Genomic DNA, 26,077 nt, shown 5'->3' on the forward strand with positions numbered 1-26,077 from the left:
TGATTACGATCTGGGAGCTTGGCAACCGGGCCGGATTTCCAACCGTCACAGCATCCCACAGTCACGTGATCACAATTTGCGACCTTCCCTGCCAGCTTCCCACGAGCAAAGTCAGTGGGGAAGCTGGCAAGAAGTTGGAAGTCATGATCACCTGAGAACTGCACTTAACAACCTGTGTGGTTCTCAGTTAACAACGGTAACTGGGGACTGCTTGAACTGCCATTGCCAAGCAGCACAGTCATGTGATGTCACATTTTATGATTACATCACTTAGCAATGAAAATTCTGGTCCCAAGTATCATTGTTAACTGAGGTCTACCTGTGCTTGGATTTTATTGGAGGAGTACTATACAAACAGCAAACTTCAGGTTTTGTAGCATATCAGTGAGAAGAAAAGCTGTAGATCATGTTGAGAGCATAGTTCTGAAGTCTTATGAGATCCTTCTACGTTCTAGAATTGAAGACAGCTTGGATTATTGCTGAAAGGTGGAATAACGTAATTCCAAAATAGGAAGCACACATTCAGACACCATTTTCTAAGTATATTTTATGAGTTGAATAAAAAATGGCTTCACGTAAGCAACTTTTCATGTGACAAGAATTTCACCTGTTTATTTTTGGTAGCAATATATTACTGAAATGTTAAAATAGTCCTTCGTCTTTCCAAAAAGGTGAGAGGGAGAAGTAGTACCATTTCAGTCTTCTTGTGGCATGTTAGAAGTTCTCATTGGTGTCTGAGAAATGTATCTTACTACTACGTGTGTTGATTATAATTAGGATGCCATCCATTATTTCTGGTTAACAGCAGGGATAGGTGATCTGCAGGCCCTGATGATCCTCTGAATATTATTGCTGAAAATTGGTAGCAGAGGAAACACATGAAAACTTTTGTGCAGGGCCTAAAATAGGTATGCAGATAATCCTCGCTTAACAACCACAATTGGGACCGGCAACTCCATCGCTGAGCGATGCAGTTGTTAAGCAAGACATCACATGACCATGACAGACTTATGACCTCACTTCTGCTGTGGTTGTTAAGGGAATCACCTGTGGTTGTTAAGCAAGACATCTCATGACTGTGACTTGCAACTTTACTGCTGGCTTCTTCATTGGCTCTGCTTGTCAGAAGCTGGCTGTGAAGTGCGCAGGTGACAATCATGTGACCACAGGACACAGCAATGGTCATAAATGCCCACCAGTTGAGAAGTGTCCAAATCTTGATCCCATGACTGCAGGGATGCTGCAATGGTTGAAAGTATGAGGACCAGCTGTAAAGTTACTTTTTCAATGCTGTTGTAACTTCAAATGGTCACTGAACAGGGCAGTCATTAAGTAATATATAGGTAGTCCTTGAGCCACAACCATTTCAAGTTATGACCGCACTGAGCGAATGGTGGTTATGACTGGTCCTCAGAGTTCCAGCCATCCCAGCACCCCTGCGGTCACATGACTGCAATCTGGGTGCTTGGCATCCTGGTGCATTTATGACCAGTTGCCAAGTGCCCCACAATCATTATGATTGCCATTTGCAACCTTCCCTGCCAGCTTCCCCAGAAAGCCAGTGGGGAAGCTGGCAGGAAAGGTCACAAGTCGCTGGGGTAAATCTCCCCCACCTGCGCACCTTCCTTCAGCCCCTCTGTGCTTGCACTGCACTGGCCATTCACGCACTCGCGCGCACCCTCCCTGGCCCCCGCAGTGCCTCTTGCACATCCTCCCTGATCTGCGGGGTGGCTCTCACACATCACCTTGCACACCCTCCCTGGCCCGCCCTTGCACACCCTCCCTGCATCTCTCGCGCACCCTCCCTGACCTGCGTAGTGCCTCTCACGCACCCTCATGTACCTTCCCCAACCCTCCCCAATCCACAGTGCTTCTTGCGCACTCTCACGCCCTCCCCTACACCCCAGTTCACTCCCTTGCCCCTTCCCCCATCCAGCAGCAGCCACTTACTTGCCTGCAGGCCTGGGACTTGCAACTTCCTGTCAGTTTCCCCACTGACTTTGGTTGTGGGAAGCAGGCAGGAAGTTGCCTTGCCTTACGACTGCGGGCTTCAGTTAATGATGGCAACCGGGACTGCAGGGATTGCTATTGCTAAGCAATGCAGTCGCGCTTTATGATCACACTGCTTACAATGGAAATTCCAGTTCTAATTGCTGTTGTAGGTCGAGGACTACCTGTAGCTTAAAAAGGGAACCTTTCAAAGTCTCCCTTTCTTGTATATGCTCTGAATCATCCAAGCCCCTACCACTACCAAATTATATAATGCGTTACAATATATTATATAATGCGTTACAGTATCAGATTTTTCATGAGTCAAGAGACGAAAATTGGGCTAAGGGGGAACACATTTATTGATTGATTGATTGATTGTCACCGGCCTTCTCTCCCAATGGGGGACTCTGGATGGTTTACAGTAAAATAACACTAAAAACACAGCCATCTAAATTACCATTAAGATATAATAAAATGAATGAAAAATCCAAGTGGAGATGGAACACAATCACTAAGAGGTGCTATGGGGCCAGCCATCCCCAGGTGGAGCTATCACTCTCCCCCTCCCAAGCAAGGCGTTGTCAGATTCAAGGTCTTTCTAGCAAGAGCAAGAGTTCCCTTTCCCCAGAAGGTCACATTTCCCCAAGCAAAAGTAATGATGGCCTGGAAAAGGAGGATACATCAAAAGTCAAGAGTAAACACAAATGCCTCACTTTTCTGTCTGCCAGTGTTCACATACATATACACACTATTAATCCATTTACACATATGATTTCCTTCTTTTTTTCACATATATGGTTTCTTAGTCTTCTCCTGAGCAATATAGGTGTCAGAGACTTCATGGAGAAAAAACACTGGTGGGAAACATGTTAGCGTTAGGAAAAAGAAGGACCCATTCCACAAGAAGAATTTGCAGAATTGGATGGAAGGTTATTGAAATGGAGAATTCCTTACCCATGCTTTAAGGTGAAATTCACAGTTCGTTCGTTCATTCATTCATTCATTCATTCATTCATTCATTCATTCATTTGATTAAGGGATCCTTTGCAGAGAAGGTTGGCTTAGAGGACTTGAACTTCCAGAAATTACGCATTCTCTGAACTATTTTTTCTCCCTTAAGAAGATGGCAAAAAGATGCTTCTGTCTTTTGTTGTGCTCTTTGCTCTAGGATGTTTGCACCTGTATGGAGAACGCTCTATTGTCAGGGATATACAGCAGAAAGAGAATACTGCATGTATATGACCCTTAGTCTCTGCAAGTATTTGGTCTGCTCTGCCTCTCAAATGATGGTAATTTATTACCAGTAGACATCTTGACATTTCATTCAGGCATACCAGGTGAAAGTTGACTTTTGGATGTAATACTTGACTAATTCAGAGAAATAAACAATAGAAAGCTATACAGATTACATGCAGTGGCTTTTAAAAAATCAGTGTATTTTCTTGCTAATCACAATTTTGTTTGAATATCTTTAGGTTTCATGTCAGATGCACAATAAGCTTATTTTATATGGTCTGACACTTTCATTAGCTTAAGTTGTATCTTTCTCTTGATGCCATGAACTTTGTTTGGTTACAGATATATTTTCATTCTAGATTTGCTGTTTTTCTTCAATCTGTTTGTAATCTGCTTCACCACTTCTGTCTGTCTGTAGAAGAGAGTTGTTATAATGTGCAAATCCTAACAACTAATATGAAGCAGTGAACATTTTAAAAGAGCCTATTTGTTCTTTCCTAGCACTAGCAGTTTAATAAGCAGTCATTATATTCTGTTGGCAAAGTTCTTAACTTGTTTTACATTGAGCTGTTCAATGTTAGCTTTATGGTGTCCTAATCTGCAAAATAATTCTTTGATAGCGTAGGTTGTTTTTGTTTAGATTGTTTTGTTTAGATTGTTTGCTAAAGGAGTAGTAGGCAAACTGATGCTCCAGAGATCTCCCAGAATTCAACTTCTGTCATTCCAAAACAGCAAGGCCAGTAGCAAGGGATTGTGATGTTTGTTATGTAGCCATCTGGAGGACACGTGCCACTTTTGGCAGTAGAGGATGTACTTAATTAACTGAAAGTTCTTAGTGTGGCTTTAGTATACACTGTATGAGTTAGAAGTGCAAACATACCCAATCTATTATGAGTATGCATTGATGAATAAATCTTCAGCATTTTGTTTTTAGGAGTCTTGTCAAAAGAGTCACTATCATCATTAATCTCTAAGACAGGATTTTCTAGACTAGAGGTGAAAAGGAGCTCCAGGAGAACTTAATGGGGTTCCATGAGAGACTGAGGGCAAAAAAAAAAAAGTTTACTTCAACAGCCAATTTTCTATCACTAGAACTGTGTCTCTTGATCAGGGGTTCCAGGAATTTTTTTTTTAACTGACTGGTTCTACAACCTGAAATTATTTGAGAACCCCTTTTCTAAGAAATCCTTAATAAGCTTCCGGAAAATTGTAGTACAAAGTAGTAATTGAGATTGAAAGGGCAAAGTATGATTTGCAGATGTGTGGAGATGCATATAGCGCCTCTCATGAACACTGTTAAGGAGATTTTGTCTTTTTCTGGGCATCTGGTGTTCTCCTCTGCAGCTGATACACAATCCTGGGAAAAGATGCATTAGGTTACTTGTGCTGTGGTTTCAAAATACCACTGGTTTAAAAAATGGCAAAATAGCAAACATTAAATTGTTTTTCCCCTTCTAAACTAGGTCATAAAGCTTTGTGAGAAGGAGTATATGCGTGTGAGAGCTCCAATTTTGGCATTAAAAAGAAACCTGTACACTGAGCATGTCACTTCGTCCTACACCTCTGGGTTCATATTTTTTAGCACCAGTTTGCTCCTGGCTCCAATTGGTAGAATTGGTAGAATTTGTTTTTCCAGGAAAAAAAAAAAGGACCTGTGAAGTGAAACATGGCCAGAAGTTTCTAATATATACTACAGTAGAATAGTTTGAAATCCGGGATCTTGGAGCAGTTTGTTCAAATAGAATTGTAAATATTGTTCTGCTTGCTTAAAATTTAAATTAATCAGAAACATGACCAGAAGAAATTCATCATAATAAAAGCAACAGGGTTCCTGGTCAGTTATTTCATTTAGATAGCACAATGTGTTTCTGAAGTTTACATAAGAATAATTTAAATATTGTCCTACACATATTGTTCTGAGTTTGTTCAAAATAACCCTTCTGTTGTAAGATGTCTTCTCTTAATTGTTTATTCTCAGCAATAGACTTTTATGTCATATGACTGCTTATGATTATACTAGTTCCATAATAAGACAGGCTTAAGAGAGAAAGTTCAGTCTTGGTCTCATTAGACCATAACACATTTTCCCACATGCTTTTGTCAAACTTGATGTAGGTTTTTGCAAAATGTACCCAGGCTTGGATGTTTGTCTTTGAACTTTTTGGCCATAATTCCAAAAAGTATGTTTGGTGCAAAGACAACACTGTGCATCACCAAAAGTACACCATACCCACAGTGAAGCGTGGTGGTGGCAGCATTATGCTTTGGGGCTGCTTTTCTTCAGCTGGAACTGGGGCTTTAGTCAAGGTGGAGGGAATGATGAACAGTTCCAAATACCAGTCAATTTTGGCACAAAACCTTCAAGCCTCTGCTAAAATGCTGAAGATGAAGAGGAATGTCACCTTTCAACATGACAACGACCCAAAGCATACCTCCAAATCAACAAAAGAATGGCTTCACCAGAAGAAGATCAAAGTTGTGGAATGGCCCAGCCAGAGCCCAGACCTGAATCTAATTGAAAATCTGTGGGGTGACCTGGAGAGGGCTGTGCACAGGATATGCCCTTGCAATCTGACAGACTTGGAGCGCTTCCGCAAGGAAGGGTGGGCAAAGATTCTCAAGGCAAGATGTGCCATGCTGAGAGACTCCTACCCCAAAAGACTGAATGCTGTCAGAAAATCAAAAGGTGCTTCAACAAAGTATTAGTTTAAGGATGTGCACACTTAAGCAACCACATTATTCTAGTTTTTTATTTTTATTTTATTTTTTTTGCCCTAAAAGATTTCAGTTTGTTTTTCAATTGAATTGTACAGCTTGTATGTTATTTTAAAGGTGGAAAAAATTCTTAAGTGATTTATCTTGGTCTGATTTTTTTATATCTCAAAAACCTGACGTTTTAACAGGGGTGTGTAGACTTTTTATATCCACTGTAATTGAAGAGGGTATATTTTCATTAATGTTTTTAAATATAATTTTTATTAAAGATTTTCACATAAGTAAAAGATAAATATGAAATTATATAGAGTGAAATTTAAAAAGACAGAAAAAAGAAAAAGAAAAGACTGCAGGTAGAAAAGAAAAGCGACTTCCAGTCTTTACAGCAGTTACAAACAAGTTCATTATCTCTCCCTCTTTAAAGTTACAACAAGGTTCTCTTATTCCCATATTCAACCCGTTTTTAATCAGCAGATCCATAAACCACCAGTTCCATTTTCATTGATAGAGTTGTGGGCTTAAAGCATAGTTCATCTTGTTATAAGACCAGTAACAAAATCCTTAAAAAGACTTTTACTTGTAACAAAGGTCACCACTCAGTTGTTAAGTTGTATTAATAACTTATTTTCCTTCACTGTCTCAGTGGTACATGCCCTAAATTTTGGAGTTATAAAAATAGTTAAAGTTTATAGTTATGAAATAGATTATTTTTTTCTTCATCAGTCTTATTAAAAGTGCTTTCTTAATGAGGCAGTGAAATAAAATCCTAGCCTTATGTCATGTAACTTTACATAAATACTAAATGTCTCAGGTAGAATATTAAAATCATTTAGGTTTGTTACAGAAATTGCAGAAGGTCTTTTGCTTTTCAGTTCACATAGTTGGTGGAAAATTTGGGAGCATAACTCTCACTTTATTGCATAATTTGGGACTAAAAGTTCAAATGGACTGGCAAAAATCTAGCTAGAATGAATACATAGACAGTATAGATTCTGACCATACCAAATCCATGAAACATTGAATAAAGAGGTTTTACTCTTAATATAACATTGCCTAATACTCATTGGTATGGTCAATTTTTACATGTATAAAAATTCATTATTTGAACTCCTTGCATTGATTCTTTGATTCCTTGCAAAGATCTATTGTGTTTAGAATCTATGCAATTTTATGCAATTGATCTCTTGGCTTCCCCATTCTGGCCTTCATAGAAATGAAAGGGGTAACAGTGAACTTAAAGCAGTCCTTTAGGATATTTTTGGAGTTTCCCAATTAAGGAATCAAAGCACAGGAGGTATTTTTGGAGACTTCATGAGTCTATTTATGCCACTGATTCAGAAAGTTCTTTGTTTCTTCCCCTAAACAATTTGGTAAAAAGAGAACTCTTAAGAATATTTTAAGCTCTTTCTGATTGACCATCTGGTAAGAATCTCTTGAAGTTCAAGTATCTTTATTTTTATTAGTCCTATATACAGATACTGAATTAATTCCCTCAATGATTGTCATATTTTCTATTGGCTCTTGAATTACAGTTTTGTGTGCTTTTTTTAAAAGACACACCAGATCCTGATACTGATCTAGCAGGAAACTTGAGTAATTGATACATTAGACAATGAAATTAGCTGCACGCAAACTGTGCCAGTGAGAAAGCAAGACTGAAACAGCTGCTCACTCTCTCTGTTAAACTAAGAACCTTGTTTCTAGGGAGATTGCTGATCAACTCACTGAACCAGTAGTAAAGAGGCATGTTGTTGGTTTTGTGAAGCTTGTTATCTTATGTAAGTAATTTGGTGCAATGAAATTGCATTCTTTGAATAGGTCTAGCTCTTCCACAATATTTTGTTTCTAAACATTTTCTATATTTAGTTTCCAAGGCCATTTGTAAATCTAAATGATTCCCCCCTTTTGTTTTCTGAATCTATATAAATACTTGAATATGCTTCCATTTGGTGCTTCTTGTAAACTGAGATCAGTTTAATTTTGTTTCTTTACAACAGCCTAACTCATGCATAGGATTTAATGTGGATTTGCTAAGTTTGTAGCTGAATCAAATTTTGTTTATACAGAATTTAGATATCTGTACCAGAAGCTGTTTACATGTGTCAAATTACTTCATTATAAAGAATTTCCAGTTGTCCCCCAAATGGTACAAATATTTAGTGAAGATGGAATTTTTCAATCCAGCCATATTTATTTATTTATTAGATTTATATCCTGCCTTTTCTTCAGGAGCTCAAGATGGCATACATAGCACTTCCTTCTCCCTTTTCCATAAAAACAGACCTGGAAGATAGGTTGACATGCTGCTACCTGCAGTCTTTGCTGATTCCATGTATACACATTTATGTGAAGGGTACCCAGGAACACCCTCCAAAAGTTTTGAAAAAGGGGAGGTGTTGGCTGTTTGCTTATAAATTGTAAACCTTTAGATGATAAGCAGTAGGCAGATTTCCAGAGGAACAAACCTGTAGGTTGTAGGAGAACTATAATGTTCCTTTGGAATTGTTCTGATCAAGCCTGAGCAGTGCTGGCCAGCTGCAAGTCCCATCACTGCAGCAAACTCCGCACCACAGCAAGTGCTGTGTTACTTCAAGCCCCGCACTCTCTGCCACCCCACCTGTAGCTCTCACCTGCCAGCCTGCTTGCCTGGGGTTCCCGCCTCTTCCCAGGCAAAGAATGATGGCCAGCTGGGGGCGGCAGTGGCAGGGATGTGGTCATAAATGCAGGCGGGCCCGAAATTTTCTCCCATGACTGTAGGGGTACTGGGATGGCCAGAACATCGAGGACCAGTTGCAAGTCCATGTTTTCAGTGCCGTTGTAACTTTGGTCACTGAATGAATGGACGTAACTCAAGGACTACCTGTAAATAAACTTGGCGTGTTTCTGCATATTTCCTGTCCTTTTATTCGTTGAGTAAAATTTTGAGATTTGCATGCTAATTTTTTTAAAGGACAATATAAATGATAAAATGGAAGTTCAAATTATTTTTCATTTAATTCTTCTCCAAAATATTTTTATCTGTGTCAGGATTGATTGTTTTAGCCTAAATTGCTTTAAATAATTTCATAAAATGAGGTACATTTCTTTGGTGATACATGTTTTTTCTTCTAAGCAAAGTATGCAAGAAATTTGCTGCTACAACTCTTTTGGCTAAACGGTATTAAATATATTGCAGGAGCATGGATGCATTGTGGTGGTCCCAGGTGACAGTTATTGTAGATCAGGACATAGCATTCTGTGGTGGTTTTGGAGGCCTAGTTAAGTTATGTGTGTCTTACGTTTTTAAGAAATAAGTTTTACATTTCACCAAATTAAGTCTAAAGTAATAGAAATTGCAAACCTTAAAGTGAAATTCTCTGCTAATGGGACATAGATTATTTAGAGCAAAAAAGAAACTGCTTGGCATACTTTGATTGCAACTAGTAACTTACGCTTAATATATATTTTTCTTGAATATGAAACTCCTAAAATTAGAAAGAATTAGACACCTTGGCAAGAGATTGTAAGAACTTTCTTTATGATAACATGTTAGACTAAAAATATTAAGACTTAAAATATAACTATTTAATATTAGGACTAATGCTGTGTAAACTTAATAATACAGCTTTGCACTTAACCGTTTATCATTGGCAATGACAAGGATTGATAACTTTTAATGGATTGGTCAACAATGCCAAATACTGTAGTGATGAGATCTTCCCCCCAGATTTTCTCAAGTGAAATGCCAGGGTACACACTGTTGGGTGCTGCAGCCCAAAGACATTCAAGCAGTTTATACCTAATGCTTCATAGCAGGTAGGAGATTGTCTGTTTTACTCTGTACATCTAATATTCTTTAGATGGTTTTATTGCATGGCAGCCAGACAATATCCAGCCTTCCTTCTAGCTTTGGAGTTGAGGTATGTAGGTGTGCATGGCAGTCACTGCAGAACTGTGTAGTTAGTCCCGCAAAGTTCTGGATTTTCCAAGTTGGAAAGTAGGCTTGCTGCTAGCCAACATGGCATATCTGCTTATGAATTAATTTGCCTTGTCCATTTCTCAGTCTGTCTCTGATGTACATGGGGAATGAAGGATGGCACTGTAGGCCTTAATTATTTTTCCTATTTTGACATACAGCCTACACCATGCTAGGGGGTTAGGGTTAGGTCATATCCTCCCTCTCCCACCCTAAGCAATACTTAGTCCTTTTCATTGATCGTGTTTGGATGGCAAGTTAAGCCATAACTCTGCTTAGTGGTTATCCCCCTCATGTTGCTCAAATCATATTATCTGACTCCTTCAGCAAATAGAATTTCTACCTACAGGTTGTAGTGTACCTAGTTTGTTTACTGTGTTGTATGAATGCAGAGCTCTAACTTGTATTTGTCAGGGCAAGTTGAAGAGGAAAGTTAAATCCAAACCCTGGGTATTCTCTGCCTTATCTTGAGAGGAATAGGCAATAACAGTGAGCACTAGCATACTGTTTGTCCAATATTAAACAAATTATTGTTTACTAAAATGTGCAGCTAGTACCCCATCTCACACACATACACACGTATGTATGTATGTATGTATGTATGTAGCAGATTCCAGCCCAAGTAGGTTTTATAGTGCTGCCTAAGAATGACTCAGGCTTGGATATTAAAGTCGGTTGCTTCTTCAAATATGAATAGGGAGTGGTCAGTTATTAGCAACTTTACAACAGATTTTTTTTTCTTTTGGACTAAAGAATATTAGTTGTTTGTTTTAAACTGGATTTATTTCAATTAAATCTGGATATATTAATACACTAACCCTACAGTTAATTGCTATATAAAACAGTGCTTTTGCTGAATATATTGAATTATATAAGAGGGTCTTCTATGACCAGCTTGATTGTTCTTCAAATACCAATATTTGCATGAGGATTGTGAGTCTATGAGTTTGTAACTAAATTACAAATTCCAGTGTCCTTTACCATTAGCCATATTATCAATGTCTGCTCTTATGGCAGGTCAGCAAATTCCATATCCTTGATTGGCTTCCAAAACTATCATGTTCTTTTAACTAACAAGTTTAATTAATTCATTAAGTAATTCAGAGCTTACTTGGAATGTCAGTCATGATCATTCAGTTTTGTTTATTGTTTTTGTCTCTGTGAGAAGAAGGATGGGCCAAGAAAAAAGTAAGCAAAAGGGAGCAATATTGGAAAAGAAAACTAGTATGATTGCAGGTTCCTGTATTCTTTCAGTAGGCCAAGAAAGCATCAACAGCTACATATGTAAGTAATGCTAAACCATAATTCTTTGAAATGCTGGCTTGTGCTGGTGATTGTTGCTCAATCCCTTCTGCTTCTATTCTTCTGTCTGCAGGCATGATGACTCGGAAGATTTAGATAACAGTTTAGGAAATATATGAAGTATCAATGGAAAATGTAGTTTAAATCTTCTTTAGGCAGATTTAAATCCCCCTGGTTTGCAGTGGGGAAAATAATTCTCTCTCTTAAGGCTTCTTTAACTTTTTCTTTTGACTTCAGTGGGCAACCACTTGACCTTCCACTGTTTGTAATTGTGGTATCTCCCAGCCAAATGGAATGTGTAGAAGTTGCATCATTCTTTAATGGCATCATGCCTGCCAAATTCCCAACAGAATGGAGAAGGTACTTGTGGTTCACAGGTTGCTAAAAGGAGGACATCTGCTAAGTTGCTCACTACTTATTGTAGTGGAAGATTTTGCAAATCTTACACTGATTGTAAATTTGGTATTTTACCTCTAAATTGTATAAACCTTACAGGCTTTATATCAAAACATCAAAGCTGCCAGATTTCTGTCAGCAGAATGGACAGAAAACACCACGTTGGGGGCTCTTAATTTAAAAAAATGCATACAGTACTTACAATATAATGAGTAAAGCTGTAAAACATGGTAGTACTGAGGCATAACTATTGACTAGGTAGAGGTTTAAGCAGCTGGCCAGAGAGAGGTCTAGCAATCAGAACTAGGAATTTTATCAGAGCTAGAGTGGCAAAAGATTGTATCATCTGCCCTTGATATTTATATTTGTGATTAGTGTTATATTTTAAAAAATAAAATTAATTGAAGTGCATTCATTTTGTTTCCAGTCATTTTTAAAACAAATCCATGCCCATTATCAGATAAGACTTTGATCTTCAGAATGATTACTGTGGCTTGAGAATAAATTTCAGTATCTTAATTTAGAGAGAGTTAAACCCTTTGTGGTTGAACTTACTGATCAGTTGATTATGCATTTTAAGCTTAATTTTAAATGTAGTTTTGGTAATTTAAGAATCTTTTTACCAGTTATGTATATATCATTTCAGGATTGTAGATATTAATCTGTGCATTAATTGGAATTGTGGTTGTCACCTCTACCCTCTTGCTGAATAAACAGTCTTAATTTTATCCCAAAGCCTGTTTAATTTATTGAGATCAAATAGATAACTTATCACCAAATCTTTGGAAGTGTACTGATGCTAATACATGATCAAGAATAATTCTGTTTGGCTTCTCCATTGTGCTGTTATTCCATTTTCCTTGAGGGAAAACTTTGAATGATCTGGTCCTTTTATCTGTAATAAGTGAAGCTGGATTCTTCCTCTGAAGTTGAATGGCATCCTCTAAGAACACACCTATTATGATCACAATTTTCTCTGGAATTTTAAGCAACTCCTGTAATTTTTATTTAATAATTAACAAAAAAACTATCCATGCCTTTCACATGGGGTACCACAGATACCATGTACTGTGGCTCATAGAAAGATCTGATGGTTTGTTGCTATTTAAGTTGGTCAATTTGGGATATGGTAATTTTAGTGTTAGGCATTGAACCTTCTCATGTGGACATATGTGGCACATGACATTTGAAATACTTGTCCTCTATTTTTACTGATATTCGCAGCAGTAAAAGTTAAAAGATGACTAATGGCATTATAAGTAGGTACAGCAGCAGCTGAACTGACAAACAAAGTAATTCCCTTGTGCTGATTTTCCTTTCTCTTAGTGTGTGAAGTTAAATTTTATTATTGTATATTAGGCTGTATCTCCTGGCACACTACATGATATGTTGTTTCTGTTTTTCCTGGGAAGTTGCAAATAAAAGAAATATTTTTTAATTCAGAAGCTTTGCTGTGAGTTTTGATGCATCAAGATATTGAAAGAAAATTTTGTTGGAGAAAAACATAATTGTGTCATAAAATGATAGCTATGTTTCAATCTCCTTGGCGTTGATCAACATTTTATACATCATAGTAATGTTTTGTCTCACCACATCAAGTGGATATGGCTACTTCTATGGAATATCCTATCCAGTTTTACAGGATATGCAGATCCCATAAGCTTATATATTGCTAGCAAGGTCTATACCCAATAAAGTCACTTGTAGAAATAGCAGTAAGCTAAATGAGTCAGAATTTGACTTACTCATACCTCAATATAGCTTGTTTTTTCTTTTTTTTAAAACGGAAGCATCCATTGTTTTGTCTGTAATGGTATCTGAGATCCCTTTGATCTCATCTCCTGATCAGATGTATTTGTGAAAAGAGTAAGCTCTTGGTAATTTAGAAAACAATTTTGAAATACAACATACTGTTAGCAGAATGGTTCTAGAATGTTTTGGCATATTTAATTATGTATGGAAGTAGAGTAAAGTGAACAACAAAAAGAGAAAGCGGTATCAGATGTGTATATGGAGCAGCCAGCTTGTGTGAGAATATAAAGCTATGATCAATTAATTATTGTGAACTAGTAAATGGGAAAATATATTAATATGGAATCTATTTAGCAAGTACTGTTCTTCAAGTATTTGCTTTTATATACTGTTCATATAATATATCATGTTTTTCTGCTCAGCATCCTAATCATCTTAAAATGCAACACATAATGGAATAAAAATAGATGTTCCATTTATGTTAAAATTGATTTTAATGTCTTTTTATTGTATTTCAAACAAAAATGACCCTGCCTTAACTGATATCAGAAAGTATATTCTATAAATACCAGAATGAGGAACAAATATATTTACAATTTCCTTTTCAGCGTGGATCTGATGAGCTTCTTCCTTCTGGTATCACATACGGGCCTCTTACGATGAGCAGTTCTACTCCTGCTACAGGTATGATTAAGAATGCATTTTTCACATTCTGCTGTAAACATTTACCTATTTGTAAAGATTTTCTCAATGGGTTAATGTAGAGACACATAGGGATGGCTGCAACCACTCCAGTCTGGTTTTTTTTTAAAGCAGATGGGTTAGAACTGTGGGAAAAATGTCTTACCTCAAAGAATAAATCAGTGACCATGTTTGCATGCATCCATTGTTTGTTTACTCCATCATATGAACCAGAAACTCTGGCATGTCTTCTTGAAGTAAGCCAAAGTATGAAACTATAGTTTGTTCTTACGTTTTAAGACTGGAATTTTACAAGAGGAACATATCAGAGTTCCTGATTTTATGAGATGTTAACCATGGATTAAACTGGCTGGGCTGGTGTAGCAGGTGGCTGAGCCCATAGAGTGGAAGGCTGGAGGTCTCAAGCATCCTCTCCCAGAAGCCCTCTAAGTCTTCACATCCTGGTTCTGTCTCCTGGGATAGCAGCTTAGTAGTTCCTGCTGTCACCATCTGCTTCCAGGGAGCGTTTACCTGGCACCCTCTCCCCAACCTTGGTGTGTGTGAGATTACAATGTAATCTCATAGCCATGTAGCATAGAGGTGTGTGCCTAGAGATTTCAGCCCACCCTTCTTTCCTGGGAAGATAGACCAATCTTATCAGAGATAAAAATTTTTTTAAAAGAAGTAAAATGTAATCCCCCCTTTTAACTTTAAATATTAAAATGCAAATAATTAGTGTTTGTAAATATAAATGACAGCTGTTTGTATCCCAGTGATGCAGTTGCCATCTTGAAAAAACAAATTACAAAAGTGAATACAGTGCTCCCAGCAGACCCCTAGATAGCAATGGTTGGCTACAAATGGCACATTCTCCTGTTCTCTTGAGATATTGCAGTATAATATTACAGATTACAAGAAGATTATAAATAAAATAATTATCTTCATGCTTACCCTGAAGAATGGGAAGAGGTGAGGGTTTATACAGAGAAATAAAAACATCCAGCATGGCTTAACATCACAAAGAAAACATCTGATAGAAATTCCTGGCTAGATCACCATCAAAATAGCAATTTGCTGAAGCTTAAAAAGTTTATCTTGCTTCATTACCTGAATTTACTGTAGCTTTTGAGGGAGATTCCACTTTAATCAGAAGCTGCGAAGGAGATGATACACCCCACTTGAGTTCAGCCTCAATCCACAGATCTCTGACAAAATTTCTTCCTTCAGTTCTGCCCCATGTTTAGTGAAAAGACCAGTCTGCTTTTTCCAACAGAGAAGCAGCGGTAACCGGGCTTTATACATGACCCAGAGCATGCATCTCTCCCACAAGGGAGTATCTATTGTATATCTGAGCCTAGGGAAATGCATATGGGTGTCTGTGCTCACAGCTTGTGCAGGCTGCAATCACAACATGATGATTCACTTTCTGTTTTCCCACATTGAAGCTACTGGTAGACGGAATGCTGCCTGGAGAATTCTAAGAGCTGAAGTTGTCAGAATTTTGAAGACACCCAGTTTGGAAAAAATGGCTGTATTTAACTTACAAACTAAATAATTTTAGAAGTACAAGGAGAGCAGGAATGACAGTGTCTGATCCACTTGAACCTTGATATGATAAAAAAAAAAAAACATTGAAAAGCATCTTTGCATGTAACAAATACTAAATTTTGAATCCTTTCTATGTTAATAAAAACATCATCTGTTAACCATTTGGTATGTTGTAGATATTTAGAAGTGCTGTTAAAATTTGACAGAAAATGGTTTCTAAACTTCCTGGTCTGATCCCAGGACAGAGACCGATACTGACAGGCACATGTATAAACCTTGTCCAATTATTGTACTTCCTCCTCTGTAATTTGCCAGCCGGTTCCCTCTGCCAGTTGAGCAGCAAATGGAAGCATTTTCATTTAAATTGGAGACTCTACAGATGGCAAACTATTTCCTGCAAAGGCAACCTGTGATTACTATGCATATGCTGGCTAAGGGATCTGGATTAAGCATTTCTGGCAAATACTTGACAATGTGTTCTGTTACATTCTTTTCCAAGATGCATTAAACCTCATCCTGGTCTCTTGGTATACTCATACTACTGTATATTTTAGCAAATGCCCATAAATAACACTGCTTAATCAGTTATTTATTTTCTGGTTTTCTCATTCTTAAACTCTGGATCTTTGATCTTTTCCAGCTCTGTCATTCCCTTTGCCTTTGTATAATCTCTAAAAAAAACAATCCCTAGGTCATGTACTTGTAAACATTTCTGCAAAAGAAGGCCACTAGTAGCAGATCCTACTTTCATAAATCTTCTGACTGTTGGTTCAGTTTTTCTGTTTGCAAACATGCCAAAAGAAAAAGACTTAGTGAAATAAACTATGCAGGTTAACTGATCATAATTAGAATTCTAAATCTCTTGTGTTAAGGTTTTTTAATACTAAAACAAAGAAACCAAGTGAACAAGCACAAGATTAATAAGCAAACAAAATGCAAGTTAACTATTGTTGATTCTAGTTAATTTGAAGTAACTTTACATTTTAGTGTTCACACAGCAAATGCAACTTGTACTGAGTATACTTCATATGCTGAAGTACTTTGTGTATACGTTTTAGCTAATGGGAATGACAACAAGAAATTTAAAGGAGACAGATCTCCCTGCTCCCCTTCTCGAGTTCTTCATCTTCGTAAAATTCCAAATGATGTCACTGAAGCAGAAGTAATTTCTCTAGGTGTACCTTTTGGCAAAGTAACCAATCTCTTGATGTTGAAGGGAAAAAGCCAGGTATGTGCATGTTTTGCATTGTATAAACTACTACAGAAAATAATGTGTGTAATATATGATGAATTTGTCTGATACCTTTAGAATTATTAGATTTCAGTACCACATCAGTTGTGGTACATAGGTTTTGGCTCAGATATAAGTTAAATATTCTTACCTGAAACTGGGAAATAACTCATTTCTGAATGCAAGTTGAATCCAGCTGTCCAGCTACATCTCCAGCAACTAAATATTCATTTTCAGCTGAGGATCATTTATTCTTTCGAGATAACATTTTCAAGCTTCTGTGATTCTCACTCTACAAAAAAGCAGCTTGTAGGATATCTCCTGAATTTCAGAGAGCGTGACTCCAGCCTTCAGATTGAGAGTCCTTGTTGTTGTTTATTCGTTTAGTCGCTTCCGACACTTCGTGACTTAATGGACCAGCCCATGCCAGAGCTTCCTGTCGGTCGTCAACACCCCCAGCTCCCCCAGGGATGAGTCCATCACCTCTAGAATGTCATCCATCCACCTTGCCCTTGGTCGGCCCCTCTTCCTTTTGCCCTCCACTCTCCCTAGCATCAGCATCTTCTCCAGGGTGCCCTGTCTTCTCATTATGTGGCCAACTAGGGAGTCCTAGTAAGACTCAAATTTCCTTGAGGAAAATGAGCTTTGTGTGGCAGGAGAATTCTTGCATAGGATCTTTTCTGGTTACATGCATGTATTGTTTGAAGGTTTGAGCTCTTAATACTTTCTTCTTTAATAGAAATGTAAGTTTCCAAAGTTCATATCCAAATGTGGACATGCTGGCTTTACCGACATGTCTAGAAATTACTGAAAACAAAATATGTCTAAAGCTTGAAAATACTGGCTATTTTTATAGGGTGGTGAAAAAAAAATAGAAAAGGTGCTTTGCAAATCATATTAATGTGAGTGAAGACCCTCTTCTCAAAAGCATTAAAGCAGCTGCATCATTTGGAAAGCTCTGTGGGTCCCTTAAAGTTTCTTACTGGTTCTTAATACATATGTGTTTGGTGCACAGCTGCCTCATTTTGATGGTGGTCTCGGGCAATCCAGACAGCCTTCAATGCAGCCATGCAAATCTTCCAAAAGCTTTGGCCCCTTTAATGTTTGAGGCGGGGGTTCTTCACTAATGCCTTGAGAAGCACGTCTTTCATATACTTCACACTGCCTTAATTATTTATTTGGAAGAGACTGGGCATTGGTATACAGCCACACCTAAATTCAGACATTAATTTAGATTTTGTGAAAATGTTTCAATTTCAGCATAACTGCTTCCTTTAAAGATGGTGCTATATACTCTAGCCAATCATATAAATGGCTAGAACTTTAAATCTAATTCCAGACTAGGTCAAAAGCTAATCTAAGAACGGGTTGGAATTCAGATGCTGCAAATAACCCTATAAAACTTATTTTTCTTACTGAATATAATTCCATTAAAATATTAACTATGTAATGTCTAGTTTGTAAACATTTTGTGGTTCCTAAAGGTTAACGGCTACCAACTTCATGAACTATTTAATTGTATTTAAAATATCCAGGGTTTTAGCTTAAAAAATACCATGATTCATGATTTGGGGCAGTATACTGGGATAATTACAAGTGTATCTTGTATTCTGGTTATGAAAGATGTTAATTGGAATGTGCAAAATACTGGGTAGATTTTGTACAAAATGAGAAAATGTGACTTGATGTACTCAATTCATGAACCTCCAGAGCTTAGTTTTGAACAAATCTCAGTTCCCCTAGTTGGATGTCACATGAAATTTGATTGGTTTAATTAAAAATGAAAAGCTCCAACATGTTATCCTTTCTTCCTGCTCGCAGAAGATGAAAAGAATGGAGAGCATCAGTTCAGTATTTCTTCCAATAGGAGGAAAACTAGGTTTCTTGTTGTATTTCAGAAAATTAAAAAAGCTTTCCAAAATAATTCCTGCTGCAGTTTTATTATTTAGAATTGATTTAAAAAAGACTTTCATTAGTTTTCTGCAATGCCCTTTTGCAGCATAATATTATTATGCACTTGGGATTGGGGTGTGAAAGCAAGCTGGCTTTGGCTATGTATTTATAAGGGTCTCTCTCCATAAGAGTAGGGCATGTGGCCACATCAGGTTGCTAGATGTGTACTTGGCGTAATCAAATACTGACTTGGCCAGGTTTTACAACTAATTCTTATTTACATCACACTAATAAAGAACTGAGAGCCAGTTTGGAGCAGTGGTTAAGGCACCAGGCCAGTAACTGGAAACTGAGTTCTAGTCCTGCCTCAGGCAGGAAGCCAGATGGGTGATTTGGGGCCAGTCACTCTCTCTCAGCCCTAGGAAGGAGGCAAGGGCAAACTTTGCTAAGAAAACTGCAGTGACTCGTTCAAGCAGTCACCAGGAGTCGACACTGACTCGAAGGCGCACACCCCCAACCCCCAAACCTTCTTTTAAGCAAATACATTTTTCAGTGAGATAAAAAATAATATTTAAAAATTTTCTTTGGTTGGTGGTAACACTAATGCAATTTTGCTATTTTATTTCTATCCTTTATATACTGCTTTAATTGGTATAGACTTCTAGTGGCTTACAGCGAAACAGTACTACAGATGGCAGTACTACAGATGGCATGTATTTGTATTACATACTTCCCCAGTTACGGTGGTGGTTTTCCAGTCAAAATATTTCTCTGTATGAATTTCAGGCTTTTCTAGAAATGGCTTCAGAAGAAGCTGCTATTACTATGGTGAACTACTACACTCCTGTTACTCCGCACCTTCGCAGTCAGCCTGTTTATATTCAGTATTCCAATCATAGAGAACTTAAGACTGACAATCTACCCAACCAGGCTGTAAGTATGCTACTTCTGAGTAAAATATGTGACCTTCAATACAGTCATGTCTCAGCAAACTGCAGTGCTATCAGAATGACAACCTACAAACATGACATCATCATACAAATGCTGCCAATATATACTTGCACCCCAATTTCTGATGCGAGTACCAAGTTGTGTCATTTGTGTAATAATATAGTCGTGCATGTTGCATCATTTCCCTGCCACCATCCCAGATTCAATAGTATTAATGAGGATCCACTTCTTTATTACTATTATGGCCCACTTCAACTTTTTGTGTTGTGTGTGTGTATTTGTAAGGCCTCAGCTTATCAGAAGGGCCATGGATTGTTTCCAAGAAGTGGTAATTCTGCTGTTCCAACTGCTTGTGAAATTGGGAAATATACTTTACTGTTGGATGTCTGGCTGATAGTGCTGCAATTTTTCTTCTTTCTCATTCCATATATGTTAAATTGATGTAACAGTAATATTTCATTATGGAATTGAAAATACCTAGCCTTTTTTGCACTTAGCCTTTTTTCTCCTCAACAAATTATCTGGTTTCAATTTTGTTCAACCCAAATTCTGGCAGATTACATAGGAGAGAAATATACTGTGCCCTCTCAGATGAATGACAGTTGAAGAGAAAAGACTTAGCTACTTGATTGGAACTGAAGATCTTTGAGGAAGTATACAGTACATGTAGGAAAATACCTGCATCAGGAGAAATGTTGATCCAGTTTGGCTGGTCCAAGAACAAAATGTTCATCAGATGCTTATAAGAAACCTATGTATTTGATACAGAGCACCCATAGTATCCAGTTACTATATGTAGATGATCACCTTTGCAGTCAAAACAGCCCAACTCCAATCACCTCAGGCACATATTAAAAGCAAAACTACATGGACATGTCCATCTAGTTTTCTTGGCAACTTTTTCTCACTTGAGGTTTACATTCTGTCTCTTCTGTGCTTTGATATGCATACTGTATATGATATGGTATTAAAACATTACACTAGGTTTTACTTACAAAGTCATTTTTGATTAGTTTATGCCCATAGGACAGAACTCCCTTGTTAGCATCACATTCAAAGCTCATAAATTTTTGTTTACAAAGCCTTTGTTTTGCAAAAATGTTGTAGAGAACCTAATGCTGGTATGCTCCAGATGTTTTTGACTACAGCAACAACGAAATACCTTGTTTTTGCACACCAAATCTATCATTTATAGTCCCAAACCTCTGAGGTTCCCTGCTCTGATTTAAGGATCCAGTATCTCAGAGTTCAGCCCTGTAGAAAGGAAAATACTGCCAAATTGTCTTCATCTTGATCAAAATTCAAATCTATATCTATCAGCTATAATATTCAACACAGCAAACAGAGATAAAACTTTAATGACTTACAGTAGTAAGCAGTAAATTAGTCAAGAGGACGATTTCCTTTCAATTCAAGGTTGAAGGACCTAACAGCATTCTTAAGGATTCTTTACTCCATAAACCCATTATACATATATTTTGTTCATTTGTTAGATTCCTATCCCACCTTTCATTCTGGAGCTTAGGGTGGCATATACATTGCTCCCTCCTATTATCTTCTCACAACAACATTCCTGTGAGGTAGTAGGTTGGGCTGAGAGAGAGTGACTGACCACTCAGTGAACTTCCATGGCTGTATGGACTTGAACCTGGGTCTCCCTGGCAGTTGTCCCAACTCCTTAACTATTACACCCATTAGGCCTCTGTTACGTTAGACTTTGAGAACCAACAGTATTGCATAATTGGTCTTGGGAAATGCCATAGAGGAACAAAGACAGAATGAATGTGAAATCACACATCCAAATTAAGCAGGGAGCTTTGCATATGTTTCTGTCCAGGAACAATTTATTATTTTAGACTTTAGATAAAATTTGTGTCTTGACTATGGTGAAAAGATCTGATGAAGAATGAAGCTCCATATTTTCAGCCACTAAGGTAAAGCATAGTTAACTGTTCTGCTGGAAGGAATCTTGATATTTGTACTTGTATCCCACCAATTCAAGAGAAAATGGAATTTGCAGACCAGTTTGAGATAGTCTTGAATCTTTAAAAGAAAACACAGTGATGTGTACGGAGTTGTCTATTCAAATTCATGTTCTGCTGGAGTCAACTGTTTTATAGCAGCAAGTGCTTTTTGGCAAGAAATCACTTGAGGATGGTGGATCATAGCAGTCTGCAAGATTCATCCAATATACCACTTCAAGATGATATTTGGAATTCAACATGGCAGTGGAGCAGTGTGTCTAGCGGGTCTCAGACAAGTACATTTCTCAGAGCAGCAACTATATCATCTGTATCCATATCTCTTATGACTTACTTCCCTGGGTTTTGCTGATGAGGTTGATGTAGAATTGTGCTGCCACAGCACAGCTGAATAAGCTTTTGAAGGAATATATCTTGTTTGGCTAGTATTTGTCAAAAGAAACGATGATTTGGAAATGGATTAATTTTACCTTATATTCTGTTGCTCCAAAAACTTAGAACGTATTTTAGATGTCTCCATAAGCTTGAGATGCAGCAGAATGAAAAATCAGTAATCTGCACTATTACTGAGATGGATGCAAAGAAAGGGAGCATAAGACTATCCCCTGAAATCCTACTGATTTCTGTAGGATTTTGTTCATAATTTGTATGTCATATCGTTAGCATATGTGATAGATATATCAAAATTTTATCTCCCTCTCAGAGAACTCAAGCTGCATTACAAGCAGTGAACGCTGTGCAGTCTGGAGGCATGGCCCTCACAGGTGCTCCAGTTACTGAGAGTGGGCTGCCTCCTGTTCAGAGTTCTGTTCTTCGAATTATCGTGGAAAATCTCTTCTATCCTGTTACTCTAGAAGTCCTATATCAGGTATAAACAAATGTTCTCCTTGTAATTATTTATGCTGGTATGTTTGCCATTAAAATACGGTTATCAGGTGTTTTCCCCTCCCAAATATCTTAACACAGGAATGATTGTCCTTCCTCTGATTTAAATGAAAAAGAAAGAAAGAAAAAGTTTGTTTACTAGAGGATAACTTGCATGCTGTAAACAATACCACAAACAGCGCTGGTGAGCCAGTCAGCAGGTCATACATGTCCACTCCATCCTCCTCTCTCCCTTATACATGCCACTTGAATTATTTGCTTATGAACACGATGCAAATCAAGGAGCACAATCAGCTTGTAATAATGTGATTCTGTAGAATTAAAAGGAGAAACTTAAAACTGGAATGAATAAATTTTGTTAGATCATAGCTTTGAGGTACGTTTAATCCCAAGATTAATGTTATTAGGTTGTGCAAATCTTTTGAATGGCAGGGTTGCAAATGAAATGTCTCTCTTTGGATTGTTAAATCAGCCATGTCTTTTGCAAGGGTTGCATAGCTGCTTTGAAAGTTGTTTCTGGCTATCTCTACCTGTTTGTGTATGCACAACTATTTTGTTTTGCTTGCTTTTCAAAAAAGAAAGTCCTGTCCCCCCCAGTGAAGCAAAACAGATGTTCACACACATGCATGTGGAGACATCTGGGAATAGCTTCCAAAACAGTTGCCTGAGCCTTGCAAAAGACACAGCTGCTTTAACAATTCAGTGAGAGATGATATGTTGTGTGTTGCAAAATGGCTCTTTCAAAGGCTTTCTGCAGCCTTGTTTGGTCATTTGAACATACTTCTCAGATCTGTGGTATACTTTAGTCTTTTTTTTTAATGTAAATATTTAGTCTGTAAATCTTAAAAAAAAACAAAAAAGCCTTCAAGCTGAAGTGAAATTTTCTTTGCAGCATAAACAGTAATGTAACTGGCCAATTTAACTACAGAATGTTCAATTATAATTTGTAGATATTGAAGAAAAATCAGTCTTTATTATTTTTTTGTCTTTATTGAGATAACTGTTTCACTTACGAAATTTGTTACAACTCCCAGTGTGTAACATTCTTAACATTAATACTATGTTCAGAGTGCTACACTTCAGAATTATAATAAAAATCCCCATGCCTGTAGACTTAGATTATTTGAAATATCCATTATATCTCAAGCTCCCAAGAAAGTATTAATGTATGAATTGACTGTTTGGACTTTTTATTTAGATCTTCTCCAAGTTTGGAACAGTTTTGAAGATCATAACTTTTACAAAGAACAATCAGTTTCAAGCCTTGCTTCAATATGCTGATCTTCTGAATGCACAGTATGCCAAAATGGTAAGTGTGCAACTAGATACCTAATATGTTTGCATTCTAAGAGTTTTCTGCATATGAACTGCCTTATTTTTCTGGCGTTACGTCACACAAGTATTATGCTGGAATTTTATAGTACAAAATATGTTTCCAGCCCACACCAGTGCAATAATAATCTATACAGCTATTTTTTTGCATACAGTCAAAGATTTTGCATAAAGAGTTCATGTGTGATGATGGGACATATTTGTAAATCATAATCATGCTTCATTTAAATGATGACAGCGCAGTGCATAAAACGTAGCTCTCAAAAGGTCCATTTCATTTCCTATCAGAGGTGCCTACAATTTTCTCCCCTCCCCCTTTTTTCTTTACCCTGGCCCTGCTGTAAATAAAAGTCAGATGCTAATGAGATTGTTCCAGTTTGAAAGATTACTCTGGCAGGCTGTTAAGACTGATAATAGAATCTTTTCAGAATAGCTCTGCAAGTTTTAAGCAGGTGCTCCACGAAGCCTGTCTGGCTAACAGTACAAACCTTTCAAATCATCTAGTAGAGCATTCCTAACACTTTCTGCCATTTAGCAGCCATATTTTACTAACCTGACAGTATTAATATTACAATAGAAGCATGATTGGTGGTTAGTCTCTAAGAAATGCAATTTCAAAACTATGTTTGGATGTATAATTTATGTATCACAAAGTTACAGAACTCTAGCAACACAGTTCCTTCATATTACAAAGCACATAAAACAATGGGCTTAGAGAAACATAGAAAATGTGAACTCACTTGCCCCTTTGCTCCAGCCAGAGTATGTTCACATTGCAACTCTGCATGTATCTGTGCGATCTAGATTATAAAAAAATCCTGAAAGTTAGCGTTTCATAACCCTAGCTTGTCTGTATCTTCATAGGCTCTGGATGGTCAAAATATTTATAATGCTTGCTGCACTCTTCGTATTGATTTCTCTAAGCTAACAAGCCTTAATGTAAAATATAACAATGATAAAAGCAGAGACTTCACACGTCTGGACCTTCCTTCAGGGGATGGGCAGCCTTCCCTCGACCCCACCATGGCTGCTGCCTTTGGTAAGAACTCTTCCTTTGTAGATGGAGATAGAGCAAATTGCTCTTGCCTTTGACCATGGGCTGTTGAGATTTTTCTTTGCACCAAGAGACATACTGTATTAGAGAGCTGTAAAATGTGCATCCCACCATTTGGAAGACAGGGCTCTGAAAAATATTGATTATGAATATAGATGATAGTGTTAGGTTAATTTTTTTCAGTTGTAGCACTACTGCTTAAGAAAAACTGTAAAAGGTATCTAAATTATGAAACTGTTAAGAGCAAAAGTTGAGATTCTCTAACGAAGTACTTTTTGTGTCCTGTGCATCTCTGAGGATGTGAGAGAGAGTTTGTCAAGTTTGGGCTTAAAAAAAAAAAAAAAAAACCCAGCAAGGAACATGAGTTTGTTAACCCTGCATACTGGAAGTAACTGGCAAAATTTCTCTTTGACAATCTTGCTTTGTGCATACTTGCACAACCCTTTGCCAGCGTCTCTTGGAAATCATCACCAAACTTTTCTTCCTTAGAAAATTAGAAAATATTAGAAAATTTTCCCAGAAGAATAATGAAGATAAATTTAGCTTCCCCTTGTTCCAGGGGAAATTTTATTTATAAAGAGTGAAGGGACACTGACATTTTAGGAAGGTCTGATTAGGATATCATCTTGCTCACAATGATGCTACTCAAGATGGTAATTACTATCATTGTAGTATGTGGGACAAAAGAACTAATGGGGTCTTGCTGTCCCTGTCCATCTCCAGTGAAACGAAGTCTTGAATCTAGCATTGGATCCATAAGCTTTTGGAACTGTATCAAACTCAGCTTTATCCAAACTTTCTCAGTGTTAAGCAGTAATCACTGTCAGCCTTGCCCAGAAATGGTACTTTGAAAATAATCAGTAATTTATTTTAATTATATTTAACATACTGAGGTTTAACATATTGATCTCAAGGTAGCTCATAATAAAACATTTTTAAAACCTGAACATTTCTAAAGTAACCAGAGAAAAAACTGTTACCCTTGCTTCTAAATGTGCAATGGAAACCATTCCCCCTTGTAGAAAGGTATTCTTAGTTTTTTCATATGCAGACTTTCTCTTCTGATTAGCCATGGTATTCTCTGGGGTCAGCCCAACAGGAATTGGCTGTCCCCAGAACTAAAACAGAACCAGACTATTGAGAATTATATTGATCTCAGATTTGGCCTGAGC

At 37.4% G+C, this 26,077-nt stretch overlaps 1 protein-coding gene across 2 annotated transcripts in view; it reads left to right on the top strand.

Annotated features, from left to right (window-relative positions):
* PTBP3 (polypyrimidine tract binding protein 3) overlaps positions 1 to 26,077 on the top strand; it is a 57,157-nt gene that overhangs the window by 14,929 nt on the left and 16,151 nt on the right. For both annotated transcript variants that reach the window (XM_063294965.1, XM_063294964.1), the window contains 6 exons: positions 13,957 to 14,032; positions 16,636 to 16,805; positions 19,488 to 19,634; positions 22,338 to 22,502; positions 23,718 to 23,828; positions 24,716 to 24,890. In XM_063294965.1, the coding sequence (XP_063151035.1) occupies positions 14,008 to 14,032; positions 16,636 to 16,805; positions 19,488 to 19,634; positions 22,338 to 22,502; positions 23,718 to 23,828; positions 24,716 to 24,890 (793 nt within the window). In that variant the 5' untranslated portion in view covers positions 13,957 to 14,007. The remainder of the gene's footprint in view (positions 1 to 13,956; positions 14,033 to 16,635; positions 16,806 to 19,487; positions 19,635 to 22,337; positions 22,503 to 23,717; positions 23,829 to 24,715; positions 24,891 to 26,077) is intronic.

Source organism: Candoia aspera, chromosome 2 (assembly GCF_035149785.1).
Source record: "Candoia aspera isolate rCanAsp1 chromosome 2, rCanAsp1.hap2, whole genome shotgun sequence".
Lineage (NCBI taxonomy): Eukaryota > Metazoa > Chordata > Lepidosauria > Squamata > Boidae > Candoia > Candoia aspera.